General features: G+C 44.0%; 1 protein-coding gene across 1 annotated transcript; it reads left to right on the forward strand.

Moving 5' to 3' along the window:
* The first annotated feature begins 68 nt into the window (after positions 1-68).
* LOC127317098 (uncharacterized) lies at positions 69-22,228 on the forward strand. Its single transcript, XM_071823937.1, has 16 exons — positions 69-162; positions 263-582; positions 663-894; positions 1,006-1,078; positions 1,179-1,442; positions 1,518-1,684; positions 10,941-11,093; positions 12,935-13,022; positions 14,111-14,163; positions 14,894-14,960; positions 15,029-15,609; positions 16,171-16,405; positions 16,902-16,972; positions 20,089-20,176; positions 21,266-21,318; positions 22,050-22,228. Exons 2-10 carry the CDS (start codon positions 275-277, stop codon positions 14,915-14,917), a joined length of 1,362 nt encoding a protein of 453 aa, XP_071680038.1. The 5' UTR covers positions 69-162; positions 263-274; the 3' UTR covers positions 14,918-14,960; positions 15,029-15,609; positions 16,171-16,405; positions 16,902-16,972; positions 20,089-20,176; positions 21,266-21,318; positions 22,050-22,228.
* The last annotated feature ends 1,888 nt before the right edge of the window (positions 22,229-24,116 follow it).

Here is a 24,116-nt window from a genome sequence, read left to right on the forward strand (position 1 = left end):
TGGACGTATTCTGGTGAAAATGACGCCAATGTAATCTCCAGTGATCTTTCTGTAAAGGACTTGGAAAAATTGGTTCGAAGAATTTCTCGATTAGGCAAGAAGGATCCTATTCCCTCCTCCTGTCGAGTGGAACCATACAGTGCTTCCAATCCTCTTCCCGAGGTATTTTCTCTTCTCGAAGTTCTATCTTGTTCTGAACTATTCCTCGTATCTTATTGCAGTGGTATCTCACTTATTCTCTTTTGTCACTATTTCCTTGTAGAATCATCCTACTATGGCTTCCCTTCCTCCTCTTCCTGAGGATGGAGAGGTCGAAGAAAGAGCCGTTGTCGATGATGTCAACCAGGAGACCCCCTCTTTTGTGAATGAACCCGCAGATTCTCGAAAATCTGCGGGATCTACTGAGAAGGATGCTGCCTCTGAAGATACAACATCAGCGCAATCTCCTCCTCCTGCTGTTTCTCCGAAGAGCAAAAGGAAAAGGAGCAATGCCGAAGATTCCGGGACCTCGAAACCCGAAGAAACTGCTCCTGCACCTCGAAAAGCAGCTTATGATCCATACATCGAGAGTATCATCAGCTCGTAGGTTCCTTGCTCTTTTCCTTTTTTATTTGAAGAATTTTATCTTGCCTTGCTTTTATGCTGCCGCTATTTTGTCACAGTGATGATGAAGAAACACCAACTTTAGATGTGGCTGCTCGAACGAGCACGTCACATACTTTAGTTATTTCAGAAAAACCAGTTGAAGGGGAGGAATCGTCGCCTCCTCAACAAAATGTTGATACATCTACTCCTTCGAGCCCCCGTGCCCCTTCACCAAAAAGGGCACGGGTTGAAAAGATTGTTGATCCTGCCCCTCAGTTGGGCAGTTCGTCGCCCCCGCTCCTAGATGATGTAAGTTTGTCGACATCTATATTTTCTTTATTTTGTTTCTTCACATCTTTTTTTTTTATTATTTTTTTTTTTTTATGCCGATGTTTCTCTTACTGTGTTCACGTTGAACAGCCTATGATCAAGGATCTTCTCCGCATCGGTTCCCAATTTATTGGGTACCGTGAATATGCTAATAGAGCCGAAGGTAACGACTTTCATACTTGTCGTTTTTCCTTAATTTGTCACTCCTGTTACTTGCCGCGATTTTTTGATCTTTCTTCTCTCTTTTTTCCATATCTCGACAGAGAAACTTGCAGAGGCTAACGAACGCGCCGACGCACTGGCTCAAAAACTTGAGCAAAGTGAGGCGGCTCGCAAGAAAGCCGAACTCGCTGCTAGCAAAGCCAAGGTCGAAGCTGATGAAGCTAAGGCGAAAGCTGCTGGTGTCGAGGAACTGCAGAAGAAACTTGAGGATGCGACAGCTGCCTTGGATGAGCACAAAGCTGCACAAGCTTCTCGTGACGAAGGAATCCTCAAGCGTTTGAAGTCGCAAAGTCGACGTACTCTGAGTAATATTATCAATCCCTTTTATTTTATGCACTTCTGTTTCTTGGTTGTTGGTGATGTCTTGTCTCGTGTGGCAGCCCAAACAAACCAGGATTTTGATCTGGATAATCCTGTCAACGATCCTCTCCTTGACGCACTTTCTCTTCTGGAGTTTCACGGGCGCGAAATTCGTGAAGGCGTGGCAAATGCTAATGCAGGATTGTCAGCGTTGTTCCCTTATTTCTTCCCGAAGAAAGAAGAACCCGCAACTTTCCTTAACCTCGCCAAGATGTTTAATGCTTCGGAAGACCTGGGATTGAAGATGCGTCAGAGAATATGAAGGTTCGTCGAAATCTTGTTGCCCTGGTTGCGACAGCCAATGAGACGCTTGATTGGATGAAGGTTGGCGACACCGATCGGATAGAGCGATCAAGATGGAGGTCGCTGATCAAGGCGGCCAAGCCCAACACGAAGAAGATCTTGGCGTATCGGGGATCAAGCCAGCTTCAACTCCTAGCTCCTCGAGGCCGGAGGTCTAGTTGCATGCCTCTGTTTTTCTTCGTTTCTTTTGCTTCTGTCGCCAAAGTAGTCATTTGGCGACACGTACTTTCTTAACTCCACTGTAATGCCCTTGTAATTATTCCAAGAGATTAATGAAGACTTCTATCTTTGCTTGTTATTTGATGTTGTCTTGTTTATTTTTCAGTTGATATTTGATAACTATACTCCATCTTCTGCTCCTTCCAATGTTTCGCCTTCTTCTTCCCGCGAGGAAAGCTTTTGGTGATACCGCTCCTGTCGACGATACCTTGTCGCAAGAACTGGATGAACTTCGGCAACAACTTCAGTATGCGAAGAAGCAAACACTTGTGATGATGGAGCAATCTCGTAAGTCATCTGAAGCCGAAAAAATTGCTCTTCAACAAGCTCGCGAGGCTGTAGCTGCTAAGGAAATTGCTGCTTCCGAGGCTGAAAAGGCGACTATTCGAGAAAATTTCATGCTCGAATTAATGAATGAAGCCAGTGCAGATATGTCGGGTATGCCTGTTTCATCTGCTGATATCCTTTATCTGCATACTATTGTTTCTTTGAAGGTTTCCGTTTTTTTTGTTTTGATAGGTGCCTTTACTGATGCTGCTGCCGAGGAAGAGAGGGTGAATGCTAGGACAACCCTCCTTGTTAATCTCTCCTTGGACCATGGTTCTTTGTTTTGGGCTACCCCGGAAAGGACCCGCCAAATTGTCAGATTTCAAGATCGCGCCTCTCAAACTCGTGATTTCCTCGACTTCTGTACCAAGACCTTGTCCATGGTTTACAACTCCATGTTTCCTCGGAACGTCCAACCAAAAACTCTTCCTGAATTGATGGAAAGGTTCAAGGATGCTCGCAGTATCCATGATTTTGTCAAAGCTCAACTAGTAGCCGGCGCCGCATTTGCTCTTATCATGCTCCAAATCCGCCACTCGAAGCTTGACCTTACCCAGGTCGTCGAGAAGGTTCACCAAAAAGTAAAACGTCGGAGAGTTGGTGTTGACAGGATTAACACGAAGGTTACGCCTATAGCCGAAGAAATGATTGAGGACCTACTTCGGATGGATGCCGACTTTTTTGCCGATGGCCATTATGCCGATTTTCTTGGTGCTGCTCCTGAGGAAAACAGGGTTACTCTTGATGACATATTGAATCAAGACTAGTTAGTTTCTTCTTGTAGATATTTTTTCTTTGTAATCCACGACTATATTGTAAAGCAATCATTATATTTCTCTGTTTGTTTAGCCCCCGAGTGTTTCGGTGACTCTTTACTATATTTGTATACTTGCGAGGTTTTGAACCAAGGCATTTATATATTTAAGGCGAATATGAGCCCCCAAGCTTTTTATTGAGTACTATTTTGTATTTTTGTTGACTCACGAGGTATTTGAATACCAAGGCAAGTTTTTCCTTTTGTTGATGAACTATATTGAAATTCGTCGGAGCGAAGACTTTGGTCATGTCGATAAAGAAGAAAAGTTATATTGTCACTATCTTTATTATATTGCAGCACCGCGAGCCCGCCTCATTAAAAACCTTCTCCGGCCCCACTCGGTGCCCCGAAAAAGGAAAAGAGTGCGTCTGAAAACTCGCGGGCGTTTCAAGTACATTGAAGCTTTACAAAGACTATATTTTGACTCTAGGCGTAAAAACGCCTAAGTTGCGCCACGTTCCAGGGGTTTGGCTCCTCCACCCCTGTCTTCTTGTCCTTTATTCTGTATGCTCCTCCTCCAATTACTTCCGTGACAATGTAAGGGCCAAGCCATGGTGACTCGAGTTTTTCATGACTTTTTTGCGTGAGCCGAAGAACTAGGTCTCCCACGAAAAGATCTTGGCCGCAAACGTCGATCGTGGTAATTCTTCAAATCCTGTTGATATTTGGTTACCCGAGATAATACTTCATCTCGAGCTTCATCAAGTGCGTCGACGTCGTCTTCTAGCACTCTTCTCGACGTTTCTTCATCATATTCAGCGACACGTGGAGAGTTGTGCTCTATCTCGATTGGTAGTATCGCTTCGCTCCATGAACCAGGAAAAACGGAGTTTCTGCGTTGCTGTGTTTGGTGTTGTTCGGATGCTCCACAACACGCTTGGTAGTTCTTACGGCCATGTATGTCGAGCTTTTTCCGGTGGTCCTAATAAGCGCTTCTTGATACCATTGCAGATGATGCCATTGGCTTTCTCGACTTGCCCATTGGTTTGAGGATGTGCAAGCGACGCAAAGTTCAGCTTAATACCCACCTCTTCGCAATAATCTTTGAATTCATGGGATGTGAAGTTGTCGCCGTTGTCCGTGACGATGCTTTGTGGGGCACTCCAAATCTGAAGACGAGGCCTTTTACGAATTTTCTGCGGATGCTCCATCCGGTGAATTTATCGGCTTCGCTTCTATCCACTTTGTAAACTTATCGACACTACTAGCATGTACTCCTTTCCTCCTGGCCAGGATTTGTGTAACTTACCCACCATATCAAGTCCCCATTGAGCAAAGGGCCAAGACAATGGTATTGGTGCTAACTCTGCTTGGAGAGTGAGGTTTTGCGGCGAACCTTTGACATGCGTCGCAAGTTCTTACTATGTCCTTGGCGTCCTCGATTGCTGTCAACCAAGAGAATCCTGCCCGAAAAACCTTGGCTGCGATAGCTCGACTACTTGCGTGGTGGCCACATATTCCTTCGTGTACATCCTTCAGGATTATTCTTCCTTCTTCGGTGTAACGCACCTCCGCAAAACGCCTGAAATACTTCGCTTATACAATTCTCCCTTGACCACCGTAAAAGCTTTGGAGCGTCGAATTACTCGCCTTGCTTCAACCTGGATCATCGGGTATTTCTTTCCTCATGATGTATGATATGTACGGCTGCATCCACGGTATCTGTATCACCATGACCAAGTCCTGATCCTCTTCTTCGTCCTCTTGCTTTTCCTTGGCAGCCCCCGAGGGTTTCTTCTCCTTCTTTTTTGACTTTGTTGGCTTAGTGGATCTCTCTGTTATCTCTTCCCGAATACACTGGCGGGATTGGAAGGCACTGTGACCCGATGTTTGCAAGAACGTCGGCTTCGTCGTTGCTCAACCTGCTAATATGATTTACTTCGCATCCATCGAATAACTTTTCAAGCTCGTTGTACACCTCCTTGTATGCCATCATGCTATCATTGATTGCATCACATTGGTTCATAACTTGCTGAGCCACCAACTGTGAGTCGCCAAAGATTTTTAATCGAGTTGCTCCAGGCTTTCGCCATCTTCATCCCGTGTATGAGAGCCTCATATTCTGCTTCATTGTTAGATGCGTTAAGGAACGTCATCCGGAGGATGTACTTCAATTTGTCGCCTTCAGGTGATATGAGTACTACTCCTGCGCCAGCTCCTTCTAGTCTCTTGGACCCATCAAAGTTCATGGTCCAAGTTCTCGATAAATCTGGTGGTCCTGTATTTTGCAACTCCATCCATTCTGCGATGAAGTCTGGCAGTATTTGCGACTTTATTGCTTTTCTTTTTTCATACGTGATGTCCCGAGGGGAAAGTTCTATTCCCCAAAGGGAGACACGACCCGTAGCTTCCGGGTTATTCAATATATTTGACAAGGGAGCTTCATTGACCACTATGATCGGGTGTGCCGAAAAATAGTGGCGCAATTTTCGTGCTGTCGTGAACACTCCATATGCTAGCTTTTGGTACTGAGGGTACCTTTGTTTTGAAGGTGACAAGACTTCGCTCACGAAGTATACCGCCGCTGCACTCCATGGATTTTCCCTTCTTCCTCTCTTTCGACAACTAATCTTGTGCTAACCACTTGGGGCGTGGCTGCAATATACAGCAGAGAGGTTCCTTTTCCTTTGGAGCCACCAGGATTGGTGGTGTCGAGATTTTTCGCTTCAGCATCCTCGAAAGCTCTGTTGGCCTCTTCGTTCCACCGGAATTTATCTCCTTGTTTTATCAGCGCATAAAATGGTAACGCTTTTTCTCCTAACCTCGCGACGAACCCGCTCAAAGCTGCGACTCGCCCAGTTAGCTGCTGTATTTCTTTCAACTTTGTTGGCTTTCTCATTGTTACTATGGCTTGTATTTTGTCGGGATTTGCTTCAATCCCTCTTGCCGAAACTAGAAACCCCAGAGTTCTCCGCTTGGGACGCCACACGAACACGTCGTCGGGTTCAGTTTGAGGCAGAATTTGTCGAGGTTGTCAAAAGTTTCTTTGAGATCCTCGATCAATGTTGTCCCCTTTTTTGATGTTATGACGACATCATCGATGTATACTTGCACGTTTTTCCCGATCTGTGTTGCTAAACACTTCTGCATCATCCTCTGATATGTTGCTCCCGCATTTTTTAGACCAAAGGGCATTGTTTTGTAGCAAAACACGCCGTAAGGTGTAATAAACGCTGTCTTGGCTTCATCATCTTCTTTTAATCTGATCTGGTTATAACCAGAGTATGCATCCAAGAAGGAAAGACGTTCGCAACCTGCCGTGGAGTCGATAATTTGATCGATCCTTGGGAGGAAAGTGATCCTTAGGACAATGTTTATTGAGACACGTAAAGTCGACGCACATGCGAAGGACTGTCGTGTTTTTCTTCGGCACCATCACTGGGTTAGCTACCCATGTGGCTTCGTAGATATTTCTCTCGATAAAACCAGCTTCTTCGAGTCGATTTATTTCTGAAAGCATGGCTTTGCGGTTTGGTTCCGAAAAACGCCGCAAAGGTTGTCTCGATTGGTTTCGCTGTTGGATCCAAATTTAGGTGGTGCTCGGCAAGTTCCCTGGGTACTCTGGCATGTCAGCTGGACACCATGCCTAGCTTTTCCAGTTCTCGCGGAGGAACTTGACGAGCGCTTTCCTATGCGATATCCATATCGTTTGCGATAGATGTCGTCTTTTTGGATCTGTCGGGTGAATCTGCACCTCCTTAGAATTTTTCTCTGTGTTGAAAGTTGATTCTTTATTTGGCCTTCCAGCGTCTGGCAGTACGTCGTAATCAGTCATGCTTTTTGACGCCAAGTACTCGGCTTGCATCCCGAAAGTTTCTGCCAACCCGTGAAAATCCTTGTCGCACTTATCGGCTAAGGCAAAGCTTCCCTTGACTCGTGATTGGTCCTCTTGGTCCGGCAACCTCCACAACAGGTATGTATAGTGTGGTACTGCCATAAATCTAGCATATGCTGGTCGTCCCAACAGAGCGTGGTATTGTGATGGAAAATCCACGACTTCAAATTCGAGCTTCTCGATTCTATAATTTTCTCGGGTCCCAAATTGAACATCGAGATTGATTTTTCCCAATGGATAACTTGGTTTCTCTGGTGTAATGCCGTGGAACCTTGTGTCTGTTGGTTTCAAGTTTGCTAAGGATATGTTCATCTTCCTCAATGTATCTGCATACATGAGGTTCAAGCTGCTTGCCGCCGTCTATGAACACTCGAGAGACATCAAATCCTGCGATAATCGCTGGCGTAATAAGTGTCGATCGCCCTGGTCGAGGAACTTGCTGCGGATGATCTGCTATTGTGAAGCCGATATCTTGTCTGACCAATTAAGGTACTCAACTGTTGGTGGAGGCATTTTCTCTGCCATAAACACTGTCGTGAGATTACTTTTTGAGCTCTATTGGACGGCCTTCCCTTCGAATCATCAACACCGCTCCGTTGGAATTAGGATCAACATAGGGTGGTGGTGCAGGTGCTGCCGCTATTCTTAGCTGGTGTCGATTGTCCTCTCGTAATCGCGGGAGGTGGCGGGAGATGAACCTCGCTCCTAGGCTCCCGAGGGTTTCTCTGTGCCGCTCGAGCGTGAGCATTTTCTGCGTATCTGAACATTGCACGAAAATTTCGACGGTCTTTCTGCAGGTGCCCCGACTGTCTTTTCCCGTTGCTTTGTCGAGGAAGAAGTGCATCCGGCACGGTCCGTTCAGCATTTCCTCGGGGACACGAAAGGTCTTGGAAACCTCGGCCCACTATTTTGCCTCGTTGCGTGAATCATCCCTATTATCACCTCGCTGTTCACCGCTTCTCCGGTAATCATCTCTGTTGCCTCCTGTATTTGTCCGAAAACCTGCCGAAATTTGTCCCGGGGCGTCGTAGTTACGGTACGTCCGAGGAAATCTTCGCCTCGGTTGATAGTTTCGACCACGGTCCTCCTGCGGCGACTGTGTCGTTTGTTGTGGACAGCGTCTTCTCCATCTGCCCATTTATTTGCTATCTCCATTAACGCGGATCTGTCCTTGGATTGGTCCTTCCCAAATCCTCGACAAAGTCTCCACGCGACTCCTGCGACAAACGCATCTATTGCTCTCTCGTCGGATATGTTTTCTGCCGAGTTTTTGATGATATTCCACCTCTGGATGTACTTTCTCATTGGCTCATCGGCTTTTGTCGACACGCTCTCAACTCCTCTAACGATGCGGGTTTTTTGCACGTGGATCTGAAGTTCTTGACGAACACGTCCTCGAAACTTTCCCAGCTGTCGATGGATCCTGGAGCGAGTTTCTTTATCCATGATCGTGCGGCACCACTCAGGTGCACTGGATGCTTTGCATGGCTGTTGCCCTAGTTCCTCTGTCGGCTTCACCGTCTCCGGATAGTCGATTAGCCAATCCTCTCGGATCTTGAAGGCCGTCGAATTTCTTGAAATTATCGGGTAACTTGAATCCCGAGGGGACTCGCGTTTTCGGACTCTCCTCGTGAAGCATGGTAAGCCGCACATATCTTCGTCGTTAAGTTCGGGGGATTGCCGATGATCCCTTCGCTTTGCCGCGCTACGTCGACTCTTGCTTGTGCCTTTGTGTCTCTTGCTCCACTTGGCCCTTCGAGTGCCGCCGTTGCTGCCGCGGGTCGCGGACTATTTTGCCTTGCCACTCCTTCGGGAGGCGTTGATATAAACGCCGTCCCCATAGCTCCAACTCCTGCTACCGCCATATTGTACGGTGTTTCCCTTGGGTCACCGGAGGTGGTTTAGATGCAAGGATAAAAGCATGTGTCGCCATATACCCGACCTCTGGTGTCTTAGGGATGATGTTTCCTCTTGTATCTATCGACATAAAGGACATGTCGAGGTTTTGAACCAAGTGCTCTCTTTCCGCTTCGGGTATGTGTTGCAGTCTTGACCTTGCTCTGTTCCGCGCCTCCCGATGGCTATCACCCGTAGTTCTAGATTGTCGACTTAGATCTGCCCTTCTCCTGCTGGATGCAGAAGCTGCCTCCTTTCTCCTGTTCAACTCAGTCTGTTTTTCCAATTCCCTGGCAGCTCGTGCGAGCCTATATTGATATGCTTGCAATTCTTCCGGTGTGGCTGTGGTAGCCATTGGTTCTGTGCCGTTCATAGCTCTCGCAGCTCTGTCCCCACGCTGCTTGTGAAAGTTGAACTCTATCTCGCGGCTCTGGCCCGACGTATTTGTTGCCCAAGCCTTGTCGCAGATTGGAGGGATCGACGTATGGATTTCCCAAACTGTCGAAAGCCTCAGATGTCTCTTCTTGATCTTCAATGGCGTAAATCTGATGATACTTTGTACTCAGATCTATGTTGGGTTTGGTGACATCGTCGTTGAGATTGATGAAGACCTTGCCCACTGTCAAAGATTTGTCGATGAAGTCGTAACTGTCGACATTGCTTGAACCATCGCTTATATATGAATCCGCAGATGACTCAAACGACATGTCGTTGAAGATCTTGGCGAGTTTCTCTCTTGCTCTGATGCTGACGTAGCGTGTCGCCGAGGTTTCTTCTTCTCCTGATTCGTTTGACGATGTATAGCTTGAAAAATCGGAATCGGCCACTGATGATTCCGACGAAATCGGAATCTCGACACGATACGATCCTTCCTTCTCGACGCGAAAGTGGAACCTTCCGAACGTCATCTCCATGGGCTCCGCCAGATACGCATATGCATCCAAACGGGAGGGTGGGTGAGGAACAAAATCGACAAGACCAGTAGCGATCTGTTTACCTCGATCCATTGTGTTGCTTGCGGTTGACGATGTCGAAGATCTTGAGCGTGCCATCGAGATCAGCTCCTTACGCCTCTAGTTCCCACAGACGGCGCCAATTGACAAGGTATTGACTTGTCAATGCCTATGGATTGTAGGCTAGGGTTTAGTTAGAAGTAGAGGGCAAGTAGATCTCGAAGGTTTCAGCCGAAAAGTACTCGACGACTATGAAAACTAGGGTTTGCAGACAATGATTCGATTGATTCTTTGTCCCTCGACTCCCCCTTATATATGAGGTGGAGCCGAGGGATTCGTGCTATACAAGTTTACATAGTCCGGGACGGTTTCTAACTCATCCCGCCAGATCACAAACAACACTTCCTATTACAACTCTATCTTTCCTTAGTAAATCTTGGGCTCCCGAATCTTCTTATTCTTCGGGTATTGGGCTTCCAGTAAACCCCGGGTACCATCTTCGGCAGGCCCATTTGGGATGCCTATGTCAACGACAACCTGCCTATCAAAAGTGTTTTGCGGGTCACTACCTTCAACCCACATCGCGGCCACCTGTGAAGCTGTGGGGACATTGTACCTTCTCTGGTCCAGTCTTATGTCCGTGTTAAGTGATATTCTATATTCTTCCAGGTTCGGAACAGATCCACAGCTTTTAAAGGTCTTCACATAGGGGTTGTCCTTTAGTATCTCTAGAATGGCCCGTATGATATTGATATCAAGATCTGGAGACCGCTTCACTCTATGTTCCAAGGTTTCATCTGTATCATAGAAATAGAGCTGGAGATGTCTAGGTCCTTTATCACCTGGCACCAGATCATCCATTTTATAATATAGTGCCCCTTGTGCACGAAATGTATACACACCGGTTCTCGCCGCACTGCTGACGGTCTTGTCGAGGGTCACTCCAAGGCTTGTGAAGGAGAAGTGGGTGTTGAAATATCGAATATGCTTTCTGAAATATTTTGCATCAGCATCAACCTGACTTGTAAACAAACGGCGCAACTCTTGAGGAACATCAGGGGTAGCTATCTTGACTTTTCCTTTTCTGCAACAGAAAGCAGGGCCCTCATATTGTAGCTTCATTGCTCCACAATGGATGCGATGCAAATCTTGTTTTCAAAACATGATGCTTCTTTGGCAGATTGTGGTACACGAAGTCATAAGGATCATCATTCTGTTCACTCTGAGGCACATCAGTTGTCAATTGGTACGAATCAAATACATCGCCTGCACAAGATGAACAAATTGTAATTTAGTTGATGCGGCACTAATTCTGACCAGAATTTAATAGTTATAAAAAATTAATTATTGTTATGAGTTACCTAGACCAGTAAAAATCCTGCACTCTTCATCATCATCAAGCACTGTTTCTTCCTCTTGCATGGTTTCCGTGTTTTCTGTGTGCAAAACAAGTTAAATTGGCTTAATGTATAAATGAGGCCTTATAAAAATGTGCACAATCGTTATGCTATTTTACCTTCGAACCTAGCATCTTGTTCAAGTGGTTCAAAAATCCCCGGAGGATCAGATTCATCAGTAATGTTTGTCTCACCTGGATCTGTATTAAATAGCATAACAATTGATAAATAGCAGTTTACAAACGCAATAAATGAATGATATGCAGAAAATATTCTGAATATTAATTCCGTTGTACAATAATACATGGAGAGAACTAACTGGTATGGACATGAACATTAGTACAGCAACAATACCTGGCTCAGATGATTGTGCGTGCATGGCAGCATTGGTTCGTGGGCTAGATGCGGAGCTATTTTTGACATGTATAGTATCGTTGTGGTCAAACAGTGTCCCGCTTTCCCTTCTGCAATGCTTATACTTGCGGTTATTGCGCAAATATTCTTCCCTCTGTTCATTCGTCATGAGCGAGTATTTTTCCCTGCGTTGATGCCGTCTCTTATGAGGATCTGCACTTTTTGCTACAAAACTCTCTTGCCCATGAAAATTTGCAGATGTGGACACATGCCCCATAGCTGACTCGCAGCATGGCGTTTGAGTCACGTTGCTCATTGGGGTATGCGGTGAACTCGGTATATAAGTAGCTGGTGGTTGAGACCTGTCGAGTCCACTCCTTGCCGCATCTATCTTTTGTTGGTGGGCTATACGCTGTCTCTCGTAGATACTCAGCTTTATTTTCTTCAGACATTCGAGCATACCATGACATGTTAGTGCGTTTTGGGCAGCCTTGGCTTGGGCATACGCGATTGTTTGTTAGGTCTGTCACAGGAGCAGTAATAAAACATCATTGTCAGAGAATTTCCATAGACACACTGTCACAGCATCACACTCGCACAAGTGTGATGTAGAGCATATATACTTGCTTAAATAAATTAAACAAGAGGCCCAAGAATATATTACCCGATATTTGGCTGAGTGAACCTGCCCCAAGAAATTGAATTGGGCGTCAAGAATAGGTCTATTTCCTCCTGGTTTTGCCTGCATTTGCCATGCTTCATTTCTGCAACCAATCGGACTCATTGTCATCGCCGGTTGAGATGCATAGTGCTGCACATGTGGCGCCATATCTGTAAGTATTTGTAGCTGCGAAATGAGCCTTTGAAATAACATGGCACGTATATGTTGGAAGTATAGAAGACATGACCTTCTTCAGTAGCAATGTTACGTATCTGTGTGACTTTAGATATTGTGGTGAGCTGTGTAGAGCATGGTATGTTTTCCTCATTGTTAGCGGCGTATGGCTGTTTTTTAAGCTCCCGTAATTGACGTCGGCGTTTTAAGATCTCATCTTTATTATTTGCATACCGCTCCCTATCCCTCTACCTTTTGAGCTCTTTAGAATCTGCATACACATCTCACTTTAGTATGTGACATAATAATGATGAGATTGCATCCCAAAATATGAACACATGAACTTTGTGAGATTATATTGTAGAGCATTTTTAATTGTTAAATTTAATAAAATATGATGCAGACAAATATATTACCAGATAATCGGTTGTGTGAACCTGCCCATGCAATATTGGACTGAGTGCTAACAACATGTATTTCTGCTCCTGGTTTTGGTTGCAGCTGGCATGCTTCATTTGTGTGCAACCAAGCGGACTCATCGTCACCGCCCACCTGAGATGCATACTCGTGAACATGTGTCGCCATACCTGTAAGTAGTTGCACCTACAAATTTATCATTTCTAACATGGCACATATATGTTGGAAGTATAGAAGACATGACCTTCTTCAGTAGCAATGTTCTGTATCTGTGTGACTCTAGATATTGTGGTGAGCTGTGTAGAGCATGGTATGTTTTCCTCATTGTTAGCGGCGTATGGCTGTTTTTTAAGCTCCCGTAATTGACGTCGGCGTTTTAAGATCTCATCTTTATTATTTGCATACCGCTCCCTATCCCTCTGCCTTTTGACCTCTTTAGAATCTGCATACACATGACAAGTTAGTATGTCAGATAATAACGAATGTGAAATAATAACGATCTTACTGAATATTGCGCATTCTGTCAGCTACCTTGACTTTGCCCGTTGGTTATATCTTGGAATGGAGCCCGTGAGGAAGATGCCATACCAAATTTAGGTTACCCCTCGTTGGTGAGGATTACACCTGTCATAGAATTCTGTTAGCTTTGTCTCCTTTTGTATTATTGTACATTTAGATCTGGCTATATCTAGATTTTATATGATCACCTAGCCTAATAAAACTTCAGTTGGATGCCTTTTTTATCCTCAGCTTTGACAAGCAACTGTTGGGTATTATATTTTGATAGGAATTAACATGAAAGAAAGCTACGTGGCATTTTGTAAAGGATTCCAATTGTTGCGACATTAAGTTTTTATTTAGAATTTGTTAAGCAGAGGCATATAGATTAATATTTGTTAATGTGACCTGCAATTCTAGATTATTGCAAAACCTAAAGTGCATACATACCTTCATGGGGTAGAGTACCTTTTGTTTTACATGATAGTGATCATTTCTTCCAGGAATATAACCTAAACTGCACACACTCATATTTAGCAATCCAGGAATACACTCCTTTGTGGTACTTGCGCAAAGAGGTAGTTACAAATGCAAAGGTCAATGTAGTGTTGTCTGACAAGGCAGTACTGAAAGATGTAGACAGAGAGCTTGCAAGATTAGAAAATGAACTGAAAGAGCCGGAGTCAGCCTCCTGCACAAGTCATGTTGGTTTTGACTAATTAAAAGGTGGTTTTGACTGTAATTTGGGTGACTTTCCTGCAGATGTTCTATCAAATTCTTGTAGAACCCAGCGTGAGTACATGGGTGACAATCAGGTAATCAAACCTAACACATTGATAAGTAATAATATTTAGTGGTAATGTACTCACTGAGTTCACATTATTCAGAGCTGAAAATTTTATTTCCCATCATCTAGAGGGATGAGAAAGACATTCTTTCACAATATAAAGGATTTCAGATTATAGTATGTTATACATATACTTGATAGATTAAGAGTATTAACCCATCCCACTAATGGTAAGAGTAATTATTAACAGTGGATTACCAGTTGACTCCCTTTGTGAAAAGGTAGAGGAATCGAGAATATGATGCAAAAATAAAGATGAGATCTACTTTGATGCAGAAACTATATTGAAATCTTCTATATCCCGGTTAAGATATGGTACACATATGTTTGTTCACATCTTTGATGCTATCAATGCCCCCTAGATTCATTTGCAAATTATTGAATGGTCACTTCTGGTATGCTGAATGTGAGGATTTTGCTGGATAGTGATAATCTAATGTACGTGTATTGATATTTGCATGAAAGTTTAGAGTTGTCATGAATTGAGGTATGAACTGAGGTTCTTGCACTTTGTGATCATCCCTACTTGCTGTAAAACTCCACATATTTATAGCATGAGCATGAAACAAATGTATAAAAACTTCAGATTTGTGGGAGATATGAAGCAACCAGGGGCTACCATGATAAATGTTTGTTGGACATTCAAATGAACCTGAATGATTCTTGCATATGATACCTGATGCTTCTTCTCTTTGCAGGGCCGATTTTGTGAAGAAACCTGAAGAAAGATGTGGAGTTCGTTTGGCATCCGTCTAGTGCAGCAGGGCGACGGCGGCGAGAGGACGGCGATTGGGCAGCAGTGTGACGACGGCGAGAGGACTGTGTCCTAGAAGGCGATAGTGCAGCAGGGCGACGGCGGCGAGAGGACGGCGATTGGGCAGCAGTGTGACGACGGCGAGAGGACTGTGTCCTAGACGGCGATAGTGCGGCAGGGCGACGGCGGCGAGAGGACGGCGATTGGGCAGCAGTGTGACGACGGCGAGAGGACTGTGTCCTAGAAGGCGATAGTGCGGCAGGGCGACGGCGGCGAGAGGACGGCGATTGGGCAGCAGTGTGACGACGGCGAGAGGACTGTGTCGTGGAAGGCGATAGTGCGGCCGGGCGACGGCAGCGAGATGACGGCGATAGTGCTGCCGGGCGAGCACGACAAGAGGAAGGCGTGCTGGACGTTCAGAACTGCTGCTGGGCGACAATGGCGGCGAGAAATCGTGCTGGCGAGGGCAAGAGGACGGCGAGAAGTCGTGGTGGCGAGGGCGAGAGGACGGCGAGAAGTCCTGCTGCGTGCGTCTCGAACGGTTTTGATCAGCACGATCTTATTATTTCGTGGACCTGGAGTCGGTTGTGGTCCGTTTGTCCGCTCCGTTCAAAGATGCGTGGGATTTGAGGCGTTGGATATATTGTATCAAAGGCTCAGGTTAGTCGGATGGGACGTTCTGGCTCTTTTAAAGTAGGGGAGATGTATAAAGTTTTATGTTTATTAAGTTAACATATCTACTACTCCCTCCGTTTCTTTCTATAGTGCCTATTGTATTTTGGCACGGAAATTAGAGCAAGCCATTTTTTTGACACAAAACCCCCTAGCGATCTTAGAAACAAAATAGGAAACTGAAATCAGATCTCAGAAAATAATCTTGTTTCCATAACAGATCGGTCATGTACTCCCTCTCTCCCGCTATTCTTTCCATAATCAGATTGGTTTTCACATTTTCTAGACGGGAACAGATTGGTTTCCTGATTTACTAGACGGGAACAGATTCGTTTCCAGATTTTCTGGACGGAACATATCGGTGGAAGGAGTTCTTTGCAAAAAAATATAGCTTTACTCTTATATTCTGAAACAAAAGCGAAAAAACAATAGGCATTATAGAAAGGAACGGAGGGAGTATTATGCAGCATTAGCATATCTACTATTCTGCAGCATTAGCATATCTACTATTGTATCATATTAAAGGAAAACGGTGCTTTGATGTTACAGGATTTTAAATTTGAGGAGTATGGTGCATCAAGACAATGTTGTTCTCATGGATTTCATGTAGTTGACAGATTTGGAATGCCAATTATACACTAAACGCAGCCTTGCTGTGAGTTCCTCCGCTGCGGGTGCATGCACTAATTTTGATGAAAAGGCTGGAGTACTGCTGTTCAATCTTGGTGCCCCAGAGACCCTCAATGATGTTCAGCCGTTTTTGTTCAATCTCTTTGCTGATTCAGTAAGTGATCGTGCCATATGATCATACTTTTGATTGCCATATTGGCAAGTTCATTTTCTATTTAGGATGCATTGACACATGGTTCAGGACAACTACTTTTTAGTGTAAAAAGCTTGACATTCACGTTGTAGAGTATCGATTTGCTGATGATGAAGTAATGTACAGAAAAACACACAGTTGGCAATATGTATGCATCCTAAATATAAAAGGAACTCGCCAATATGTATGCTCCAAATTATCACGACATGTGTAAGGTTTCCATGTGGTCTACAGCTCTGTACCTAGGTTATTGAGTTAGCTCTGTACGTAGGTTATGGTGTTCCATATGAAACTGAAGCATGAAAAAATGTTTGTCAAAAAGTTCTTTACTTAAATTGTATTGTTACTGAAGTTACTTTTAGTCTTGGTCACTGCTATAGCACTGTGAGTCAAAATCAAATGCTCAATGCTATATTGTTAACTTTTGTGACAACTTAATTTTTATTTGCATTTCCAGTTGATTCATTGTGGCTCGATGGTCCAGGATGAGAAGGTAGAGCTAAACATCCAATTCATGTAATATTTGAGGTATGCACGGTCTCCGCACCCTTACTTTGTGAGTATTTGTATTCTTTCCCTATTACTTAGAAAGTAATCATTATGTATAATTATACACATCATTGTCCCTTCAGAAAAAGTACATAGATAACTAATGTACTTATTTATTTTTATATGAAGCAACTCATCATCAGATATGAATTGAGTTGTTGCATTATAGCTAGCTCCAAATTAAAGAGATGGTATGGAAGAATAAATTATCTAGAGTCACGGTAATATCATACAAGTTCTACACTAGAGGCATAGATTTAGCAACTTGAACTTGCAAGAATCAATTATGCGTTGAGTTCAGAGGAATTCCTATCTAGAATGTTTTGCTTCGACTTACAATTAGTAATAGTAAATGGCCTAGACCTTGCAAGGGTTCACGCTCTGTGTCATCCTCTTTGTCCCCTTGCTGAGTGACTTTACGTGGTATCTCATATGGTATCCGACGGTTCCACCCCGTCTCCCCTCTCGGGAAGAATAATGGATACGCCAAAGGATCATAGCAACCATAGTAAGCTCTAATAAATATAGGACAGTCCCCTTTGCCATGCACGACAACCTGCCTATCAAAAGTGTTTTGCGGGTCACTACCTTCAACCCACATCGCGGCCACCGTGAAGCTGTGGGGACATTGTACCTTCTCTGGTCCAGTCTTATGTCCGTGTTAAGTGATATTCTATATTCTTCCAGGTTGAACAGATCCACGGCTTTTAAAGGTCTTCACATAGGGGTTGTCCTTTAGTATCTCTAGAATGGCCCGTATGATATTGATATCAAGATCTGGAGACCGCTTCACTCTATGTTCCAAGGTTTCATCTGTATCATAGAAATAGAGCTGGAGATGTCTAGGTCCTTTATCACCTGGCACCAGATCATCCATTTTATAATATAGTGCCCCTTGTGCACGAAATGTATACACACCGGTTCTCGCCGCACCGCGACGGTCTTGTCGAGGGTCACTCCAAGGCTTGTGAAGGAGAAGTGAGTGTTGAAATATCGAATATGCTTTCTGAAATATTTTGCATCAGCATCAACCTGACTTGTAAACAAACGGCGCAACTCTTGAGGAACATCAGGGGTAGCTATCTTGACTTTTCCTTTTACGCAACGAAAGCGGGCCCTCATATTGTAGCTTCATTGCTCCACAATGGATGCGATCTGCAATCGTTTTCAAAACATGATGCTTCTTTGGCAGATTGTGGTACACGAAGTCATAAGGATCATCATTCTGTTCACTACGAGGCACATCAGTTGTCAATTGGTACGAATCAAATACATCGCTCTGCACAAGATGAACAAATTGTAATTTAGTTGATGCGGCACTAATTACGACCAGAATTTAATAGTTATAAAAAATTAATTATTGTTATGAGTTACCTAGACCAGTAAAAATCCTGCACTCTTCATCATCATCAAGCACTTGTTTCTTCCTCTTGCATGGTTTCCGTGTTTTCTGTGCAAAACAAGTTAAATTGGCTTAATGTATAAATGAGGCCTTATAAAAATGTGCACAATCGTTATGCTATTTTACCTTCGAACCTAGCATCTTGTTCAAGTGGTTCAAAAATCCCGGAGGATCAGATTCATCGCAATGTTTGTCTCACCTGGATCTGTATTAAATAGCATAACAATTGATAAATAGCAGTTTACAAACGCAATAAATGAATGATATGCAGAAAATATTCTGAATATTAATTCCGTTGTACAATAATACATGGAGAGAACTAACTGGTATGGACATGAACATTAGTACCAACAACAATACAGCTCGATGATTGTGCGTGCATGGCAGCATTGGTTCGTGGGCTAGATGCGGAGCTATTTTTGACATGTATAGTATCGTTGTGGTCAAACAGTGTCCCGCTTTCCCTTCGCAATGCTTATACTTGCGGTTATTGCGCAAATATTCTTCCCTCTGTTCATTCGTCATGAGCGAGTATTTTTACCTGCGTTGTTGCCGTCTCTTATGAGGATCTGCACTTTTTGCTACACAACTCTCTTGCCCATGACAATTTGCAGATGTGGACACATGCCCCCGAGCTGCCTCGCAGCATGGCGTTTGAGTCACGTTGCTCATTGGGGTATGCGGTGAACTCGGTATATAAGTAGCTGGTGGTTGAGACCTGTCGAGTCCACTCCTTGCCGCATCTATCTTTTGTTGGTGGGCTATACGCTGTCTCTGTAGATACTCAGCTTTATTTTCTTCAGACATTCGAGCATACCATGACATGTTAGTGCGTTTTGGGCAGCCTTGGCTTGGGCATACGCGATTGTTTGTTAGGTCTGTCACAGAGCAGTAATAAAACATCATTGTCGAGAATTTCCATAGACACACTGCCACAGCATCACACTCGCACAAGTGTGATGTAGAGCATATATACTTGCTTAAATAAATTAAACAAGAGGCCCAAGAATATATTACCCGATATTTGGCTGAGTGAACCTGCCCCAAAGAAATTGAATTGGGCGTCAAGAATAGGTCTATTTCAACCTGGTTTTGCCTGCATTTGCCATGCTTCATTTACGTGCAACCAATCGGACTCATTGTCATCGCCCAGTTGAGATGCATAGTGCTGCACATGTGGCGCCATATCTGTAAGTATTTGTAGCTGCGAAATGAGCCTTTGAAATAACATGGCACGTATATGTTGGAAGTATAGAAGACATGACCTTCTTCAGTAGCAATGTTACGTATCCGTGTGACTTTAGATATTGTGGTGAGCTGTGTAGAGCATGGTATGTTTTCCTCATTGTTAGCGGCGTATGGCTGTTTTTTAAGCTCCCGTAATTGACGTCGGCGTTTTAAGATCTCATCTTTATTATTTGCATACCGCTCCCTATCCCTCTACCTTTTGAGCTCTTTAGAATCTGCATACACATCTCACTTTAGTATGTGACATAATAATGATGAGATTGCATCCCAAAATATGAACACATGAACTTTGTGAGATTATATTGTAGAGCATTTTTAATTGTTAAATTTAATAAAATATGATGCAGACAAATATATTACCAGATAATCGGTTGTGTGAACCTGCCCATGCAATATTGGACTGAGTGCTAACAACATGTATTTCTGCTCCTGGTTTTGGTTGCAGCTGGCATGCTTCATTTGTGTGCAACCAAGCGGACTCATCGTCACCGCCCACCTGAGATGCATACTCGTGAACATGTGTCGCCATACCTGTAAGTAGTTGCACCTACAAATTTATCATTTCTAACATGGCACATATATGTTGGAAGTATAGAAGACATGACCTTCTTCAGTAGCAATGTTACGTATCTGTGTGACTATAGATATTGTGGTGAGCTGTGTAGAGCATGGTATGTTTTCCTCATTGTTAGCGGCGTATGGCTGTTTTTTAAGCTCCCGTAATTGACGTCGGCGTTTTAAGATCTCATCTTTATTATTTGCATACCGCTCCCTATCCCTCTCGCCTTTTGACCTCTTTAGAATCTGCATACACATGACAAGTTAGTATGTCAGATAATAACGAATGTGAAATAATAACGATCTTACTGAATATTGCGCATTCTGTCAGCTACCTTGACTTTGCCCGTTGGTTATATCTTGGAATGGAGCCCGTGAGGAAGATGCCATACCAAATTTAGGTTACCCCTCGTTGGTGAGGATTACACCTGTCATAGAATTCTGTTAGCTTTGTCTCCTTTTGTATTATTGTACATTTAGATCTGGCTATATCTAGATTTTATATGATCACCTAGCCTAATAAAACTTCAGTTGGATGCCTTTTTTATCCTCAGCTTTGACAAGCAACTGTTGGGTATTATATTTTGATAGGAATTAACATGAAAGAAAGCTACGTGGCATTTTGTAAAGGATTCCAATTGTTGCGACATTAAGTTTTTATTTAGAATTTGTTAAGCAGAGGCATATAGATTAATATTTGTTAATGTGACCTGCAATTCTAGATTATTGCAAAACCTAAAGTGCATACATACCTTCATGGGGTAGAGTACCTTTTGTTTTACATGATAGTGATCATTTCTTCCAGGAATATAACCTAAACTGCACACACTCATATTTAGCAATCCAGGAATACACTCCTTTGTGGTACTTGCGCAAAGAGGTAGTTACAAATGCAAAGGTCAATGTAGTGTTGTCTGACAAGGCAGTACTGAAAGATGTAGACAGAGAGCTTGCAAGATTAGAAAATGAACTGAAAGAGCCGGAGTCAGCCTCCTGCACAAGTCATGTTGGTTTTGACTAATTAAAAGGTGGTTTTGACTGTAATTTGGGTGACTTTCCTGCAGATGTTCTATCAAATTCTTGTAGAACCCAGCGTGAGTACATGGGTGACAATCAGGTAATCAAACCTAACACATTGATAAGTAATAATATTTAGTGGTAATGTACTCACTGAGTTCACATTATTCAGAGCTGAAAATTTTATTTCCCATCATCTAGAGGGATGAGAAAGACATTCTTTCACAATATAAAGGATTTCAGATTATAGTATGTTATACATATACTTGATAGATTAAGAGTATTAACCCATCCCACTAATGGTAAGAGTAATTATTAACAGTGGATTACCAGTTGACTCCCTTTGTGAAAAGGTAGAGGAATCGAGAATATGATGCAAAAAATAAAGATGAGATCTACTTTGATGCAGAAACTATATTGAAATCTTCTATATCCCGGTTAAGATATGGTACACATATGTTTGTTCACATCTTTGATGCTATCAATGCCCCCTAGATTCATTTGCAAATTATTGAATGGTCACTTCTGGTATGCTGAATGTGAGGATTTTGCTGGATAGTGATAATCTAATGTACGTGTATTGATATTTGCATGAAAGTTTAGAGTTGTCATGAATTGAGGTATGAACTGAGGTTCTTGCACTTTGTGATCATCCCTACTTGCTGTAAAACTCCACATATTTATAGCATGAGCATGAAACAAATGTATAAAAACTTCAGATTTGTGGGAGATATGAAGCAACCAGGGGCTACCATGATAAATGTTTGTTGGACATTCAAATGAACCTGAATGATTCTTGCATATGATACCTGATGCTTCTTCTCTTTGCAGGGCCGATTTTGTGAAGAAACCTGAAGAAAGATGTGGAGTTCGTTTGGCATCCGTCTAGTGCAGCAGGGCGACGGCGGCGAGAGGACGGCGATTGGGCAGCAGTGTGACGACGGCGAGAGGACTGTGTCCTAGAAGGCGATAGTGCAGCAGGGCGACGGCGGCGAGAGGACGGCGATGGGGCAGCAAGCAGGACGACGGCGAGAGGACTGTGTCCTAGACGGCGATAGTGCGGCAGGGCGACGGCGGCGAGAGGACGGCGATTGGGCAGCAGTGTGACGACGGCGAGAGGACTGTGTCCTAGAAGGCGATAGTGCGGCAGGGCGACGGCGGCGAGAGGACGGCGATTGGGCAGCAGTGTGACGACGGCGAGAGGACTGTGTCGTGGAAGGCGATAGTGCGGCCGGGCGACGGCAGCGAGATGACGGCGATAGTGCTGCCGGGCGAGCACGACAAGAGGAAGGCGTGCTGGACGTTCAGAACTGCTGCTGGGCGACAATGGCGGCGAGAAATCGTGCTGGCGAGGGCAAGAGGACGGCGAGAAGTCGTGGTGGCGAGGGCGAGAGGACGGCGAGAAGTCCTGCTGCGTGCGTCTCGAACGGTTTTGATCAGCACGATCTTATTATTTCGTGGACCTGGAGTTGGTTGTGGTCCGTTTGTCCGCTCCGTTCAAAGATGCGTGGGATTTGAGGCGTTGGATATATTGTATCAAAGGCTCAGGTTAGTCGGATGGGACGTTCTGGCTCTTTTAAAGTAGGGGAGATAGTGCAGCGCGTGTGTTGCTTTATCTAGTGGACCAGATGTACTTGATGCTAGACTAGTGCAGCGCGTATGTTGCCTAATAGGAAAATAAAAGTACGATACGATCTGTTTTAAAAAAATAGTACGATACGATCACACGCGGCGACGCAGAAGTATAGAAAAGAAAGACAGATCGAGAATGGGGCGCTGCCGTGCAGATCTGACTACATACTTAATGATCTGGAGAGATTAACGCATATATAATTTTCACATGCATGGAAATAAAAATAGCGTGGATAGCTAGCTAGGATAATCTGAACCAAATAAAAAAATACAAAAAATAAAGACCAGCATAAAACAGAAAAATAAAGCTAGAAAGTCTAGATTAAATATTTTTCAACACACGAATCTCATGGAACGAGAATTTGTCATCCGGAAAAACAAATATTGTTCAACAGAACAGGAGCTTGAACGGAGGGGAACAACTGCCTAGACGGAGGGGAACAACATCGTAGACGGTGGGAACAGGAGCCTGGACGAAGTTGAACAAATGCCAAGACGGAGGGGAACAACATCGTAGACGTTGGGGAACAGGAGTCTAGACTGAGGGGAACGACTGCCTAGACGGAGGGGAACAACATCGTAGATGGTGGGGAACATGAGTCTGGACGGAGGGGAACAACTGCCTAGACGGAGGGGAACAACATCGTAGACGGTAGGGATCGTAGACGGTAGAAAACAGGAGCCTGAGCCTAGACGGAGGGGAACAACATTGTAGACAGTGCGGAACATGAGCATGGACGGAGGGGAACAACTGCCTAGACGGAGGGGAACAACATCATAGACGGTGAGGAACATGAGCCTGTATGGAGGGGAACAACTGCCTAGACGGAGGGAAAAACCATCGTAGACGGTGGGGAACAGGAGCGGGGAACAACTGCCTAGACGGAGGGGAACAACATCGTAGACGGTGGGGAACAGGAGCCTGGACGGAGGGGAACAACTGCCTAGACGGGAGGGGAACAGGAGCCTAGATGAAGGGGAACAGGAGCCTAGACGAATGAGAACAACATCGTAGACGGTGGGGAACAACGACCAACACATAAAGGAACAATAGCCTAGACAAAGGAAAACAACGAACTACACGGAGCGGAACAACTAATTATACACGGGGAAACAAAAACTAAAGAAACATATATAAGGAACACGTCCCCACTAGAAGGAATTTATACAAAATGAAAAGAAAAAATGAAAATGATAAAAAGAATGTAGACTTATTTTTGAAAAATAAAAAATAAGAAGAAAAATCGATGAGAAAACATACCAATA

Source organism: Lolium perenne, chromosome 7 (assembly GCF_019359855.2).
Source record: "Lolium perenne isolate Kyuss_39 chromosome 7, Kyuss_2.0, whole genome shotgun sequence".
NCBI classification, from domain to species: Eukaryota; Viridiplantae; Streptophyta; class Magnoliopsida; order Poales; family Poaceae; genus Lolium; species Lolium perenne.

Bases quoted from the DNA above. Each gene is read 5' to 3' on its own strand.
- LOC127317098 (XM_071823937.1), top strand. From the start codon at position 275: ATGGCTTCCCTTCCTCCTCTTCCTGAGGATGGAGAGGTCGAAGAAAGA. The intron at 1,443-1,517 runs GTAATATTATCA...CTCGTGTGGCAG, and splicing joins GCAAAGTCGACGTACTCTGA to CCCAAACAAACCAGGATTTT. The intron at 1,685-10,940 runs GCAACTTTCCTT...TTTCTGCAACAG, and splicing joins TCCCGAAGAAAGAAGAACCC to AAAGCAGGGCCCTCATATTG.